Genomic DNA, 17,760 nt, shown 5'->3' on the forward strand with positions numbered 1-17,760 from the left:
TTTTTTTTTTTTTTGGTTGTTTTTACTTGTTCTTTCTCTCAAACGGCAAGTAACAGAAACAGTTACCTTTTGGAGCTTAAAGTGAACTAAATTTTTGTTCTTTGATTGAGTTTTTGTATTGCTTCATCCTAATACTCGTCTCCGTAGAGCGGAGCATTGTCCTTTTCTCTTCAAAAACTTTTATAATATTTAAGAAGATAAGAAAGAAGGAAAAGCCATCCATGATCCTACCACTCTAATGCAATCTTTTTTTTAAAATTTTTTAAATTTACCACCTTTTCTATAGTCTTCATAATTGTTTTTATTGACTGCATAGTATTCAAATGTATTGTTAAAAAACCTGGACATGTAATTCTTCTGCTTAAAACCTTTCTAAGACTACCTAGTGCCCTTGGTGACAACTTAGGGTTATTTTTAACCCTAGTACCAATTTAAGAAAAATAGCAATATTTAATTAGCTTTTCTTTTCACTTAGAATAAAGATAAGAATGTCAGTAGAAAATTGGCTTTGCATTGCAGCCTCTAAGATTTTTAGCGTGGATATAATTGATACGTTGAACCAAGGAAGTGGCTTTTCTAATTTTGTATGCCTTGTAATCATAGACTTTTACTTCACACATGCATCCACATGCAGTAATTAATTGTGAAACTAATGTGGAAGAAAGACCCAAAGATTCCTTTGCATGGAATGTTCTCTGTTCAAATATTTATGTGGCTACTTTATCATCATTTCGGCATTAGTAAAAATGTCACTTTAGGAAGGTTTTACCTGACACCCTGCCCACAGCCAAAGTGGCTTTCCATTTCGGCTGCCTTCTTCCTCATTTCCATGTTTAATTTTCCTCTTGGCATTTATTACTATAGTTCATTTGTATGTTCATGTGTTTGTTATCTGTCCATGAAGTCCAAGACACTGTCTTTCTTGTTCTCTCCTGTATTCACCAGCATCTAGATCAGTTGCGGGCACATAGTAGAGTTGTAGTGAATATTTATTTAATAAAAAACACTTCTCTAGAGAGGTGTGGTTACCTTGGAAACACCACCATTGCCCCCTGCGCCCCTCCCCCCTCATTTTTTCTGTGTTGTATTAACTGAAAGGTTTATTTGAAATGAAATCTGAAATCAGAGGTCACATATTGAATCTTGCTCACCGCGCCACAGGATGAAGTTCACGCTCCTTTACGTGGCTTTTCAGGTCCGTTATGGATGGGACCCTCGCTCTTATCAGGTCCCTTATTGATGGGACCCTGGCTTTTCTCTCTTCAGCTGTGGCTTTCACCATTTTATTCTTTAGATTTCCTGACCTTCTTTTAGTTCCCTAACCTGGCCATGCTGTGGTGCCTCCAGATTTCCAGAGTGTGTTTTCTTTTTCTGAGCCTTTTCCTCATGTCCCTCCCCTTTCAGCCTTCAGATCTCAACTTGAACATCCAAGAAGCTTCCCCTAGAGTCGACTAGATGTCCCTATACATACTGCCATAGTACCCTTCACCTACTTCCCCTGTAACAACGCTACCACATTGTTTTGTAATTACTCGTTTATCTCCTCCGTAGATTATAAACTCCTTGAGAGTAGCATTCATGCTCTCTTGTTTGCCATTCTATCCTTTGGACCTGGCACATATTAGGCACTAATAAATACTTGTTAAATGATTAAAAGGGTGAATAAATGATCCAAGAAAGGTGTCTTTTATAGTTAATTCTTTAATAACTATCCTGCTGATGGCCATCTTTTTTTTTTTTTAACAGTAGCTAATTTTCAACCCAGAATTCACTTTTATAAAAGCAACTGTTATCTAACTCATGTTTTGAGCCCTCTATACAGTCATTAAGACTTATCAGTTCCAGAGTACACTCTTAAGTCCTAAGGTCAAGATTTTACTCTGTACAATTCTGAAAGTATTAAGTCTCGTTTTTAATAAGAAGCTATGCGCCTTCCATTTTATTTGCAAAGCTATTTGAAATTGCATTTTGCTTCTGCATTCTTTTTGGATCCTCTATAATCTTGCCAGAATTTGTGTTTATCTTGGATGTAAATGAATTCTCCAGCTACTTTTGTGTATGTGTGTAGTTTAAAAGTCTTTTTTTTTTTTTCAACTTTTATTTTATTGTAGATTGGGTACTTGTGCTGGGTATATTGTGGGAGCTGAGGTTTGGGATACAAATGATTCTGTCACCCAGGTACCAGGTGCATAGTACTCAATAATTAGTTTTTCAATCCTTCCACTTTCTCCCCTCCCCTGCCCCCAGGTAGTCTCCAGTTTCGTTTTTTGCCATCTTTATGTTGGTGAGTACCCAATATTTAGCTCCCACTTAGAAGTGAGAACATGGGGTATTTGGTTTTCTGTTCTTGCATTAATTTGTTTAGGATGATGGCCTCTAGGTGCATCTGTGTTGGTGCAAAAGACATAATTTTGTTCTGAAAGTCTTTTTACACTTTCTTTGTCAATGCAAAAGGAGGCCACAATGAAATATTAAAGGTATATATCTGTTTCTCTTTTCTTCCATTCCCCTCCCCACCATATAAACTTAAAATTTTTGCTTGTTTTCTCTTCCTTGTCTAAAGTTCCATTTCACAGCAATCTTGGTGATTTTTTTTTCTTAATCATCCATTTCCACTCTACATACTACTCTCATTCCTAACTGCCCAACTTCTCTATCTTCAGTTGTGGCTTCATAAGTCATATAAATATGGTCTCTAAACTCTGAATTTACATCTGTCTCCACTGGTAACTCTTTATAATAGCCACAGGATATCCTGGACATTTTCTCCTAATCTGTTTGACCCTTTCCTTTTCTACTTGATCTAGATGCTTGGATCCAACTTACTTTCTTACACCCACTTGTTCATTTACCTTCAATATGTCCACACTTGGATCATTGCTATAGTTTGTCTGCCACTAATAAAGAGGCCTGAAGGCTACTGTAGAAAATCACACAGCTGTGTAGTTTGCCAACACCATGAGTTTAACCCTCAGCTCACTGAATTATTCCTTTTCTTGACCTTAATCAGCTACTTGTTTTATTCCCCTCAAAGTTTGTCTGAATCTTTGTCACTCTCCTCAAAGCTGCCTTTTCTATACTCACCTGTCTTACTCTTAGCAGGTAACCTTGCCTTGTACTTACTCAACAAAAGTGAAGCCAAAAGGTATGATCTCCTACTATGAATACTTTCTGCATAATCTAAAATGTTATCTGTGTTCACAACCATTCTCACCTCCTTTCTTTCCGTTTCAGAAAATTGGGTTCCCGTACTCCGGTTTAAGGCCATTCTCCCTACCTTTGATCTTAGAGTAGCTTATTTTGAAGTGGTTAAAAGCACAGATTTTCTAAACAGACAGACTCAATAAGAGCTGAAAACATAATATTAAAAAAAAAGGCACAGATTTTGGAGTCAGACAGGCTTGAGTCCAATCTTGATTCTGACACTTACTATAAATTGATTAACTTCTCTAAACCTCATCTTTCTCTATGAAATAGGACAATCAAACCTACCTTACTGGGTTTTTAATGATTTCTATAAGATTATAATGCTAAGTATTACTTAGAGAGCCTGGAATATAGTAAATGCTCAATAAAAGTTACCTAATAATAATAATAAATTAATAGTATCAGTTCATCCTCCAGCATTCCATCATCCTTCTCATCTTTTTCTCCTTACTTGACTGCTTTCTTTCCCCTTGGCCAATAAACTGTCCCTTTATTCCACATTCTTCTCTAACCTATTATCTAGTGTTTTCTTTTTTTCTCATTCCTGGCCCTCCCTAGAGTAATTTGCATTTACTATCCCCACTGCTTTAGCTCCCATTCATTCTGACCTGCTACACTCTGGTTCTTGCCCCTACCTCACCATTCAAACTGTGTTCCTTATCCTCTAGTGTTTTCTTCTTGGCACATTGCTCTCCTTACTGTAGATACTATTCACGGGTGATCTTGTGTACTTTGATGGTTTCAACTCATAAGTATATCTTAGACCTGCCTTCACAATCTGTCTTTTATTCAGGTGCTTGCTGGATATCTTGACCCATCTTGCTGGCTGTCCCTCAGGCCCTTAGTGTGTTCAAAATAAGCTCATCATTTTCCCCATCCTCTGCCCCCTTTCCTAAACCTCTTCTTTCTCCAATATTCTTAATACAAATTGGGTAGCTTCACTATCATCCTGTATTCCAAACTAGTCATCCTTGACTTCTCCCTGCTGATTTTACCTTCTAAATAGTTCTCAAATCTGTCGTCTCCTCTTCTGTCACCAAATGTCTTAATTCAGGGCTTTATCATCTTTCATCTGAACTCCCATAACACATTTCTATGATGTTTCTCTTCCTACAATGTTATTTCCTTCAAATGTGTCTTCCACACAGCCACCATACTGCTCTCTATAATATAAAACAAATCAGACCATGCCATTTCCCTGCTTAAATAACCCTCACCACCTACAGACTATAATCTTAGGGTGGCCTTCAAAGCTCTCAGTGGTTGGACGTCCACTCCTCCTGTCTAGCCTCATTTTTAACCTCTTCCTTTGAATTTCATCTTCTGGCATCTCCAAACCATGTGTAGTTCCTGGCATATACCATGCTTTTCACTCTGTGCCTTTACTCATGCCCTTTGCTATCTGGAAAGCCCTGTCCTCCTACCCCTACCACCTGTTTTTACCCTACCTGATTCGTTTTTTGTTCATTTGTTTTGTTCTGAGACAGGGTTTCGCTTGGTCACCCAGGCTGGAATGCAGTGACGTGCTCACGGCTCACTGTAGCCTCCACCTGCCAGACTCAAGTGACCCTTCCACCTCAGCCTCTCCATAAGCTGGAACTACAGGCACGCACCACCACACCTAGCTAATTTTTGTATTTTTTGTAGAGAAGGGGTTTCACCATGTTGCCCAAGCTGTTCTCGAACTCCTGGGCTGAAGCGATCCACCCGCCTTGGCCCCCAAAGTGCTGGGATTATAGGCTTGAGCCACCGTGTCCAGCCTCCCTACTTGATTCTTATTCATCCTTTGAGAGGGTGGTTTTTAATATGTTAGGGGTGGTGGAAACCTTTGAGTGTGTGATGAATACCTTCAACCACTCTAGAAAAATGCACATAATCCCAAAATTTGCATACAATATCAGGTTGTAACTGCAAATTAAAACTTCCTTCAGCTCAAGCATTATCTTCTCCAGAGAATCTGTCCTAAGCCCCTACAGATTGGTTTGGTCTCCCTCTTTCATATTGTTTTACAATATCGTGTATGTATTTCTATCATTGCACGTCCATATTATGTTATAGTTATTTATGTGGTGTCTTCACTATATTGTGAGCTTGTAGAGGGTAGTGACCTCCTACTCATCTTTGTATCCTCAGCACCTAGCATAGCACATAGGAGTTATTACAGAAAATTTAAGATTGAATGCTGAAGAATAAACCATCTTTTATGTAGACCACTTAGCCATTCAGCAAGCACTTATGGAGAGTCTGCTACATACCAGGCTTTGTGCTGGATGCCAAGGATACAAAGATTACAAGACAAACATGGTTTTTGTCCTCATAGAGCTTATAATCTAATGTCAAAAAATATTTAAATCAGGCATTACAAAACCATATGGTAAGCACTTTGATGAGGGAAGTACAATGTAGAATAAGATTATATAAAAAGAGCAATTGATCTGTGTTTGGGAGGGCAGAGAGGGCCTTCCAGAGGGAGTAAATAGCATAACTGGGAGAGGGCTGGAGAGAATTTCCTGTCAGAAGACATCTAGAGAGGTCTTGATGTGAAAGAATATGGGTCTAAAGAACCAAAGGAAGTTCCAGGAGGCTGAACACATGAGTTTGCTAGGCAGCAGGGGCATGATAAGAAGCTAAAGTAGTCTGTGCTAAACTACTGAGTTTACACTTGCTTAGTAAAGTAGTCTCTAGGAAGACATAAAATCATTTTCTTTTTCTTTATAAAGGTCCTAGCCAGTTTAAGAAGAAAAGATTAGTCTTGTCAGTGCGTGTCTATGTATAGAAAGTTCTGTTTACTACAGACCAGCTTTGTCAGCTGTCATGTGGCTACGGTCTCTGCCAGTTTGAAACAAAACTGACAAAAGAGGGACCTCAGCTTTACACTGAGATGAAAACCACTTTATGTAGATTAGGCAGGATGGTGGAGAAGCTAAGAAAACTCTCTGAAGGAAACAGATATAAAACACATTAGGCTTTCTACTGCTCGTCTACTTTTGGTCTCAACTCCTTTCCCGTGAAGTTTTTGTTTTTTAAATTGATTTATTTTTATTTATTTTTTGAGACAGGGTCTCACTCTGTTGCCCAGGCTGGAGCACAGTGGTGCAGTCATGGCTCACTGCAGCCTCAACTTCCTAGGCTCAGGTGATCTTCCCACCTTTGCCTCCCAGGTGGCTGGGACTACAGGTACACCCCACCACCCCCAGCTCATTTTTATGTGTGTGTGTTTTTTTGTAGAGATGGATTTTCACCATGTTGGCCAGGCTGGTATTTTTTTAAAATACTTGCAATCAGGGATCATCCATAAGAAGCAAGTCTCACTCTGACTCCTTTTCTTTTTTTTTTTGAGACCGAGTCTCACTCTATCACCCAGGCTATAATGCAGTGGCACAATACTGGCTGTCTGCAACTTCTGCCTCCCAGATTCAAGCGATTCTCATGCCTCAGCCTCCAGGAGCAGCTGGGATTACAGGTGTCCACACCCAGCTAATTTTTGTATTTTCAGTAGAGACGGGGCTTCGCCATATTGGCCAGACTGGTCTCGAGCTCCTGACCTCAGGTGAGCTGCCCACCTTGACCTCCCGAAGTGCTGGGATTACAAGTGTGAGCCACTGCGCCTGGCCACTGACTCCTTTTCTATTTGCGAACTTCTCTGGCTCATGTAATTATTGTCATAAGATTATGGGAAAATATGTACTTCCATTTTTGTCTTGAAGCATACTCTGTAACATATATAACTTAAAACATCCAAGAACATTTAAACATTTATTTCCAGTGTCATAAGCTTTAATAAGTAGGTCTTGTAAGAGTAGATCTTATCTTTAATCCCTGAAATAAGTTAACCGTCTAGTTAGCAGACCTTTTATCATAAAAGAGTTTCTGTAAAACATTTCTCAAAAGAAAATATATATTGACATTCTATCTTTTTTCTCTTCCAGATACTATTTTTTGGATTTGGGTGGCTTTTCTTCATGCGCCAATTGTTTAAAGACTATGAGGTGAGAAGAAATAATTTTGTCATACTTACACTATATGAATTTAGATTGACAAGAAAAATGTCTCCATTAAAGAAACATTATGTTCATTTCCAAGATAGGAAGCTTTTACCAAATAAGTACTATATAACTATTAGATTGGAGAATATAATTAGGCTTAATTGATTTAAAAGGGGCGAAAAAGGCAAGCCAAATATAGCCCAGAAGTTAGGAGAAAGGAATGTTACGCCTTAGTCATATCAGGATATGCACCAATAGCGAATAGTTATTCTGCAGGAGAGAATTTAATTCATAATGTCTCACAAATGTTCCCTTTCATTTGTCTATCTGGGCCTGAATTGCCAGTCTTATATTCTAACTTAATACCAAAATCCCAAGGCTATCAGGGGAACCAGCCCCCTATATTTCAACATAGGTTCTTTCTGTTTTCCCTAAGTGTCGGCCAGTCTCAGAAATAAAGAGAAAGAGTACAAAGAGAGAAATTTTACAGGTGGGCCCCTGGGGGTGCCATCACATATTGGTAGGACTGTGACGGCGACCCTGAGCCGCAAAACCAGCACGTTTTTATTAGGGGTTTCAAAAGGGGAGGGGGTGTATGAATAGGGAGTGGGTCACAGAGATCAGTGCTTCAGACGCAATAAAAGATCACAAGGCAGAGGCAAAAATTAGAATTACTGATGAGGGTCTGTGTCCCACTGTGCACACATTGTCTTGATAAACATCTTAACAGGAAACAGGGTTCGAGACCTGACAACTGGTCTGACTAGAATTTACCAGGCTGGAATTTCCAAATCCTAGTAAGCCTGAGGGCACTGCAGGAGACCAAGGCGTATTTCAGTCCTATCTCAACCGCATAAGACAGACTTCCTAGAGCGGCCCTTCATAAACCTCCCCCTAGGTGTGCATTCCTTCCCCAAGATTATTCCTTGCTGGGAAAAGAATTCAGCGATATTTCTCCTACCTGCTTTCTGCAAGAAGAAAAATATGGCTGTATTCTGCCCGACCCTGCAGGCAGTCAGACCTTATGGTTATCTTTCCTTGTTCCCTGAAAATCGCTGTTCTGTTATTTTTCAGAGTGCACTGATTTCGTATTGTTCAAACACACATGTTTTACAAACAATTTGTACAGTTAACCTAATCATCACAGGGTCCTGAGGTGACATACATCCTCAGCTTATGAAGATGACGGGATTAAGAGATTAAGACAGGCGGAAGAAATTATAAAAGTATTAATTTGGAGAACTAATAAATGTCCATGAAATCTTCACAATTTATATTCGGAGATTGCAGTAAAGACAGGTGTAAGAAATTATAAAAGTCCTAATTTTGGGAACTAATAAATGCCCATGAAATCTTCACAATTTATGTTCTTCTGCCACAGCTTCAGCCGGTCCCTCCATTGACTTCCCGCAACACAAAGCTGGTGTTTTTATTTTAAGCTTTGGATTCAGAAGATCACCATCCTAGACTGGACATTTCCTAGTTAGTTTTCCTAATTAGTAATAAGATCAGGGGTTATAGTCTACATTGGGTAGTTTCTAGGATGTTCTCCATTAAACTTTCTCAGGGAGTTTAATTGTCTGAAAGAGCCTGGAATTCTGGAGATTTTCTTCTGCCCAGTACTTTAAGGCCTCCCAAGGGAGGTTCCAGAACTGATCCAGGATCTGCAGAGTGTTGAAGAACCCCTTTAAACATTAACCATTATATATGAGTCTGTCAGTTTTTTGTCAGTGTGCATCAGGAATTCTAAGTGCTGCCTGTGACCCTGTCACTTCATCTTCTTGTCCTCAAAATTCTTCATCCACAAGAGGATGCTGGTAATAGTGACTCAAGATTCAGAAGTGCCACCTACTTTGATCTTTTTCTTTAGCTCCAGGCAAGTTGCTGTTGTGACCTTACTTCCAGTGACTTGAGAATTTCCTCAAAATAAGTTTTCTGACTTATAACCAGTTCAGTTTTTAAACATGTTCAGTTTAAACATGTTCAGTTTAAACATGTTCAGTTTTTAAACATGGAAATAACTTCTAATTTCTATTTGGCTTTTAACAGATACGTCAGTATGTTGTACAGGTGATCTTCTCTGTGACATTTGCATTTTCTTGCACCATGTTTGAGCTCATCATCTTTGAAATCTTAGGAGTATTGAATAGCAGGTGAGTAAGAATACTGAATAACTCCTCTTGAAGGGTTCTGTGCTACGTTCTTTACAGTGGAAAAGCTATCTGGATCTCATAACAGATAAAAAAAAAAAAACACTGTGTTAATAATTTAGTCTCAGTAACTACAATGATCACAGCAGATATGGGTCACAGCCATCTAATAGCTGGTTTGACAAAGATTATGAGAAACCAGGAAAAAAAAGATCTGACCATTAACTCCGAAGAACTCATTGAAGTGAGGCTGTGAAGCCGCAGACTAGGCTTCACTCCTAGAAGCTTTATTTTTCCGGGACTACTTGCTGACTGAATCCCAGTAACAGCCCTTCACATTGTTCTGCCGATTGAAAATCTCTACCTGAAAAGATTAGAGTTCCTCAGAGATACTTAACAATCTCTCTGAAGACTGAACTCCAGTTCTTACTTAACTTAGTTACTTTTATTGATTTTACAGTCATGGTCACGTTTGTTTTTTTAAAGTGTTTCTTAAAACACTTTTTAAAAGTAACTCTTTACTGCCTTCTGAATAATAGACCTGTTAGTTTATTAGATAGTCTATCTGAAATATTTCTTGCTTGTTAATCTGCAAGCTTGAGAATTTTTTTTAGTGGCATTTATATGTAGGGTTCAGCTATGCTATGCAGACTTTGTTGTACTTTTTTATCACTACCTGGAAAAACCTTTAAGAGTAAAGTAGTCTTTCACTCTAAAGTTAGGACCCAGCGCCAAGATAAGTTCATTATAGACCCCTGACACTTGAGACTGGTAGAGAGACTGTACTCTCAAATCATTTAATAATCAGAGTTGAAAACAAAATTTGAATTAAAAAGAAAAACTTACTGTACAAATGGTTAATCACAAAACATTGAAAGGTTAAAAAAAGAGAGAGGGGCTAGACACAGTGGCTTACGCCTATAATCCCAGCACTTTGAGAGGCTGAGGCAGGAGGATCACTTAAGTGCAGAGGTTCAAGACCAGCCTGGGCAACAAAGTGAGGCCCTGTCTCTACAAAAAAATAATAAAAAAATTAGCAGAGTGTAGTAGTACACACCTATAGTCCCAGCTACACTAGATGCTGAAGCAGGAGGATCCCTTGAGCCCAGGAGTTTGAGAATGTGCTGTGAGCTGTGATCACTGGACAAGACAGTGAGACCCATCTCTTAGGAAAAAAGAGTGAGACAGAATCAGAGTTGATAATAATGGTCTCTTGATAGAACAATGAATAACATGTATTATGGTAAAATAGAAATATGTTCTGATTCTCCTACTTTTAAACTTTATTAATCCAAACCTTTTTTTGGATGAGCTAGATATAGATCCTATGACTATAGAGAATAGACAAGTATTATTTTACATATGGTTATTAAATTTTATTATCACAACCTGCATCTTTCACTGCTATTTAAGCAGGGGTTGGCAGACTTTCTTCTGTAAAGGGACAGATAGTAAATATTTTAGGCTTCTGTGGACCAGAAGGTTTCTATTGCAACGACTCAGCCCTGCTGTTGTAGAGCGAAAGTAGTCATAGGCAATATATAAACAAACAAGCATGACCATGCTCTAATAAAACTTAATTTGTAAAAGCAGGTGGCTGCCAGGCCATAGTTTGCCAACTACTCATCTACATATAGATACAGAGGATTCAGTTATTCTAAAGCTATAGTTTCTGTTTTTGGTAGATGATGTCCCCCAACTTTTAACTTATAGTTAATAACCCATATAGTAAGAAACATCAGTCATACTGTAGTGTATATTTCTTAAATTTCTTAGTTAGTTAAAGAGGATAAGAAGTAGCATTGCTGAAATCTGATTCTTCTTTGTGTGTTATGTAGAGGATTGGGTTTGTTCAGTCTGAGACATGTCTTCAGTTATACCTGTTTTTTCATGCTAGTGTTCCACCCAGTTATGGAACACAAATGTGAACCTTGATGATGTAGTATAACTGTCCATTGACTGGACTCAGAATCGTTTTGAAAAGAGAATCTTGACCAGAATATTCCTTTGACTCACCTTTGAGCAGAGATTGTATGACTTCCTATCCAAATATGTAATCTTGTTGGGATCCTTAATTTTTTCAAGAGAATATCACTTTGCTGTCAGCTCAAAAGATTAGTTAAAACATGTGCTTCACTTTTAATAGGCAGTCCTGCCGGGCGCGGTGGCTCATGCCTGTAATCCCAGCACTTTGGGAGGCCGAGACGGGTGGATCACGAGGTCAGGAGATTGAGACCACCCTGGCTAACACGGTGAAACCCCGTCTCTACTGAAAATACAAAAATTAGCCGGGCGCGGTGGCGGGCGCCTGTAGTTCCGGCTACTCAGGAGGCTGAGGCAGGAGAATGGCGTGAACCCGGGAGGCGGAGCTTGCAGTGAGTGGAGATCGCGCCACTGCACTCCAGCCTGGGCGACAGAGCGAGACTCTGTCTCGGAAGAAAAAAAAAAAGGGCAGTCCGTACTGCCAATTAAAGTTGCACTTGTTATTTCAAACCCACTGCCTCCCAAAATCTTTCAGAAACTCTGCTGAAATACTATGTAGGATTGCCTGGAGGATGTCCACCTTGTTTCCTTCTCTAAATGCTCTAAAGTAGGTTAACCTAGAGGAGCGAAAAGGTGTCAACGTATCTAGTCTAAATGGTATTCACTCCCTGTAGGGTAGCTTTTACTGAATGGCTGTTTGTTTTGTGTTGCCTGCCATCTGTACTAAGGAAGGAACAGTAAGAAACAGCCCTTTGAAACTGATATTTCTCTTGAAAGGATCGATGATACTGTTAATTGCCTTTGCATTTTCTTCTTTATGAAGTCTTTGAAGAAATTTCATTGTAATCTTAGTAACAATTCAGTAACAAATGATAATTGTGCTTCTTTTGAGAAATTAATTTGTTATTTTCTTGCAGACACAATGATTTTATCTAACTGATCAAATTTTTTGTTTCACATTGACCGTTAGAAAACTTAAAGCTAAATTTATGACCTACCCATAGCAACTTTCTAGAATTCTATTTTATAATAGCCATCAGGCTTAGCCCAGTATTTTACCTATCTGTTACCATTGTTGTTCATATTTCCTTATAGTTCATTTCATCATCCTGTATTTTATTTATCTTTGTAAGCCATTTAACCACTTATACCTTTTTTGAAACAAGGCCTAAGTAAATTTAAAATCGGTAAATACAAAGGACACCATCAAGAAAGTGAACAAACATTCCAAGAACAAGAAAAAATTTTTATAAATTACGTATCTGATAATGGACTGGGACTCGTATCTACAATACATAAAGAATTCTTACAGTTTAATAATATAGTACAATTAAAAAATGAATAAAGGATCTGAATAGGCATTTCTCCAAAGATATACAAATGGCCAGTAAGCACATATAAATAGATGCCCAGTACCATTAGCCATCAAGGAAATGCAAATCAAAACCACAGTGAGATACCACTTCTCACACACTAAAATGGCTATAACAAAAAAAAAAAAAAACAGACAATAACAAGTGTTGGCGAGGCTGAGGAGAAATTGGAACTCTCATGCACTCCTGAGGAAAATGTAAAATGATGCAGCCACATTGGGAAACAGTGGGAGTGCCTCAAAAGATTAAATATAGATTTATCATATGACCCAACAATTCCACTCCATTTTTACCTAAAGAGAAATGAAAACATACGTCCACACCAAAATGTATACACACACATTCATAGCATCTCTATTTATAATAGCCAAAAACCCAATGTCTTCAATTAATGAATCCAGAAACAAAATATAATATATCCATTTAATGGGATGAATATTGTTCAACCATAAAAGGAATTATTGATAGGTGCTACAACATGGATGAACCTTGCAAACATTATGGTAAGTAAAAGAAGCCAGTCATAAAAGATTACATATTGGTGGTTTCCTAGAAACAGAAAGTATATTGGTGGTTTCCTAGAGCTGAGGAGGTTAGGGAGAAACAGGGAGTGACTGCTAATGGGTACAGGATTTCTTTATGGCCTAATGAAAATGTTCTAAAATTGATTGAGGTGATGGTTGCCCAACTCTTGAGTATATGAAAACCATTGAATTGTACACTTTAAATGGGTAAATTATATCTCATTAAAACTTATAAAAAGTGCTAACAAAAAGTTTTAATAAAATACATCTTATAAATTAATAAAAGTAATTCATGCAAATCAGGTGTTTATTTCAAGAGTACAAAAGAAATATTTTTGAACCTTTATAGCATTTATTACTGTTAATATTTATTTTCCTTTAATTCTTACATTGGAATAAGATTCCTAGGGGAGAGTAAACAATAGTCATTCTACCAGCAATGTCTTACGTTGATACATGTTAGTGGTATATGTTGCCTATGAATAGATCAAAAACATAAACATTCTTATTTTAATATATGAAATTCTTCAGAGGTTAAGATGGTCATATATACCTTTCAAAAATTTGTGTTTTTTAATCTCTACAAATGAGTAGATTATAAGAGCCTAGTAGGCTGATTAGATAGGATATATTCAATATTGAGTCCAAAGAGCAAAAGACCCTTTGGAAGACTAAAGAGAAAGAAAGTTGCTGCCCTCTCTCCCTCGTAGTGACAGTCTTTGATATATATTTCAGCTCACGTTATTTTCACTGGAAAATGAACCTGTGTGTAATTCTGCTGATCCTGGTTTTCATGGTGCCTTTTTACATTGGCTATTTTATTGTGAGCAACATCCGACTATGTAAGTATTTTGCCCTCTCAGTCAGCACATAGATTGAGATGAGTATTTGAGGGGACTTAGATTGTGAATAGCTTCATTTCTACATTAACTTTCAGTAGCTACTGCTATTTGAGGACACCTCACACATAACATCTTAAAAATAAATATAAAATAAATATTGAATGAATTGGCACAAAGTAAATATTGAGTGAATGATTAGGTTATTTGTTCTGCCACAGCTTTATTTTTCTACCTATTAATAATGTCTCCTCTAATTCATCCCACATCTTAAATTCAGCTGAATTTCTCTTACGATGGTAAGGATGCTTTCACTAAAAATTATACTGTTCGTCACTCATTTGCCAAGTGAATTAGCAGCTAAATATTAATTAGCATTATCTTATATTTTTAAATAGAGCAAGCTCTTTAACCTATATCTGTTTTTCCTAACAGTTTTGTCTCCTCTGTCTCAGTGCATAAACAACGACTGCTTTTTTCCTGTCTCTTATGGCTGACCTTTATGTATTTCTTCTGGAAACTAGGAGATCCCTTTCCCATTCTCAGCCCAAAACATGGTGAGTATATATGGGAGGGCAGAGGAAGGAAGGGAGAAGCTTTGTTTAATTTTCTGATTTCAAAAACATTTAATTAAATTTCTTGGGGAAAAATTATTTGGGGAAATAATTTATTAATTCATAGGTTCTTGGGATTGGGAAAAAAAAATTCTGATTTTGAGGAGGATAGCAAGCTGTTTCTCTGAAAAATGTCTGATTTTGAACCACATTTTCTCCTTTATTCTAAGAGATAACTAATGCTGGTTTTGGAACTCACTTCTATCATTCTGAAGTAGGAATTTTTGACCTTCCTTTACTGAATATACTTACTTAAAGGGTATAAGGAAAGAGAATGGTGTCTAACTCATATTGTATATGGAACTACAGGAATATATTTGTATGTGTATTTGGAGGTAAGGTATCAATAAACTTTTACCAGATTTCCAAAGGGGTCTGTGACCCAAAAGGTAAATGGCCACTGTTTAAGTGATGATAAAGATACATTAGGGAAGCATACGTATTTGGGGAAAGGTGACATAAAATGCCCACAATTAGTAGATAAAGAAAAGCTTTCCAAGAATCGGTGTCTCCCCTCTAACAAAAAAAGTTTATTTTAAAATGAGATTTGGCAGAGCCCTAATTTTTAAGTTAAAATCAATGAACAAAAGTACCTCAGCTAACAAGTCCTTCCAGAACTATTTCAGAAGTATGTATGAATCTATCTTAAAAAGATTAGAGAGCCCATCTGTAATAAATATACTGCAGCTTTCATGCTAGAACCTTTTTAAAAATATATTTATACCTGTTCATTCACCATCCTGCCATATCTATTATCAGGGTTCTTATTGCAGAAAACAGATTCTACTGTAACTAATTTAAAGCAGAAAGTGATTAATTATACAGTGTCAGGCAATGTATAGACTTTCTAGGAAAGCAGGAATGCAAACCTTAACTGCTGTATGGTGAAGAGAAATACCCAGCTGTGCCACAATACTAAACTAGAAAACCTCACTGAAGTCATCACATGCCACTCAGGGTCTATGACATCAGGGACCTCACTCCCAGCTATCTGAGCTCCTAAGTGCTATCACCACCCTTACATTGTTCATTTCTGCCTCTGAGGCCTCACATGGGCCTGGTTTTTTGGTGAAACCTAGGTGACATTTAGAACCTTAGCCTCAAGGAAGTCTGAGAAGGAGTGTTTGGCTTTCTAAACTCTGTAGTACCAAAACAAATGCTAGAAAAGGATATTGGAATTAATGTTGAATGAGCCAGTGTCTATTATAGAATCTGTCATACCTCCCACACACCCTTCCGTGTATACTCATTGCCTATAGCAGGAATTTCGGGAGAGAGAGGTTATGAGACTCTCCTGCAGTAAGGTCAGAGGAGATAACGCAGTTTTGAAAAGCATATGCAATACCAAATAAATAGTTGTGTATTTTTAAAATAAGAATAACTGTTTCAAGATTTCAAATAATGTTAAAGGCCAGAAAACTTAACATAACACCAGCCTACCAAAAACATTCAAACTCTTAGGTGGCGTATGAGACCTTTCATGGCCTGGCTACCGCTCTCTATACATGTTGCATTCTCCAGTCCTATGAAGTTATTTCAAGTTTATTTATTTATTTTCTTTTTGAGATAGGTCTCACTCTTACCCAGGCTGGAGTGCAGTGGCATGATCTTGGCTCACTGCAACCTCTGTCTCCCAGGCTCAAGTGATCCTCCCACCTCAGCCTTCTGAGTAACGGGGACTATGGGCGAATGCCACCACACCCGGCTAAGTTTTGTATTTTTTCGTAGAGATGGAGTTTCTCCACGTTGCTCAGAATGATCTTGAACTGAGCTCAGGGGATCGACCCACCTTGGCCTCCCAAAGTGCTCACAAGTGTGAGCCACCACACCCAGCCTCAAGTTTCTAGAGCTGTTCTATCAGCCTGGACAATCCTTCACCAACCCTGTCTACCTAGAAAATGCCTATTTATCCTTTCTAGATTCAACTCTTGTCAATTCCTTTAGGAAGATTTTCCTGGCCATCATTAGGAGATATTAATTGCTCCCAACTCAAGGTATCTATATCATCTATAAAACTTAAAATTTCATGTTTCCTTTTCCAACTTCCTTATCAACCTGTGGGCTCCCTGAGATCAGAAAACTACATGTTATTTGTCTTTGTATCCCTAGTGCCTAGTGTGGAACCTAACACATAACAAGTGTTTTAATACATGTTCTTTGAATCAGTGAATGGAAGAAAATTGAGTCTCTCCAAAGTGGTAAATGAGTTTACTACTTTAACACTCTGGATAGGAATTTAGGAAATGCTAATGTGATCAGCATGCCTATGTCAATGGTCAACGAAAGGAAAGACTTGCACTAAAGAGTCCTGGCAGTATAGTTCTCATATAAACCTGTTTGAAAGAAACCCACAGACAGACACATTTATCTGTGATGGTAGAAGTCAGAGAGAAGAGTTACAAAAGGCCCCCAGGGCTGCTGACAGGGCAAACACAGGCTCACATGCAATACAAAGACCTGACTCTGACACCTTTCTCCAGCTTTCTTCTGTGTGCATTCAGCTCACATGACCAGTGCAGCCAGGACACACCAAAGGGAAGATGAAGGCCAGCCATTGTATCTATTGTCCTTTCATCCACCCCTTTTTCTAAATTCTGTGGTATGACCCTGAAAAGGACACTGAGGGAGAAAGCTAGGGAGACAGTTTCAGCTTTCTGCTTTCCATTGTACTCCAATAGGCATTACAGTTTTATGACTGAATGTTCAGGTATCTTAATTTATTTAACCCTCTAAGATAAGTAAGGAGGAAGAAAAGTTTAGGTGGTAGCTGAGAAGCAACCAGCCTTACACTACCTTCCTAGAGCTTTCCCAGGACTGTCCCAACAACCACTGTAGTTGTTTATTGCTGTGGAGACCACCCAAAAAATGGGCTGGGCAGTTTGGCTCACCCCTATAATCCCAACACTTTGGAGGCCAAGGCAGGGAGATCACTTGAGGCCAAGAGTTAGAGACCAGCCTGGTCAACATGGCAAAACCCCGTCCCTACTAAAAATACAAAAATTAGCCAGGCATGGTGACACATGCCTATAATCCCAGCTACTCCCTGGAGGCTGGAGACACAAGAATTGCTTGAACCCAGGAGGC

The 17,760-nt window shown here is 38.3% G+C and overlaps 1 protein-coding gene across 2 annotated transcripts in view; it reads left to right on the forward strand.

Annotated features, from left to right (window-relative positions):
• Positions 1-17,760, forward strand: part of GPR89A (G protein-coupled receptor 89A) — a 59,204-nt gene that overhangs the window by 1,458 nt on the left and 39,986 nt on the right. Inside the window, exons 2-6 of one of the 2 annotated variants that reach the window (XM_011951272.1) lie at positions 3,100-3,145; positions 7,137-7,196; positions 9,243-9,346; positions 13,959-14,065; positions 14,518-14,619. In XM_011951272.1, the coding sequence (XP_011806662.1) occupies positions 7,170-7,196; positions 9,243-9,346; positions 13,959-14,065; positions 14,518-14,619 (340 nt within the window). In that variant the 5' untranslated portion in view covers positions 3,100-3,145; positions 7,137-7,169. The remainder of the gene's footprint in view (positions 1-3,099; positions 3,146-7,136; positions 7,197-9,242; positions 9,347-13,958; positions 14,066-14,517; positions 14,620-17,760) is intronic. The other variant, XM_011951270.1, reaches the window with a different exon arrangement.

The sequence above is a fragment of the Colobus angolensis genome, unplaced genomic scaffold (assembly GCF_000951035.1).
Source record: "Colobus angolensis palliatus isolate OR3802 unplaced genomic scaffold, Cang.pa_1.0 Scaffold317, whole genome shotgun sequence".
Taxonomy (NCBI): Eukaryota; Metazoa; Chordata; class Mammalia; order Primates; family Cercopithecidae; genus Colobus; species Colobus angolensis.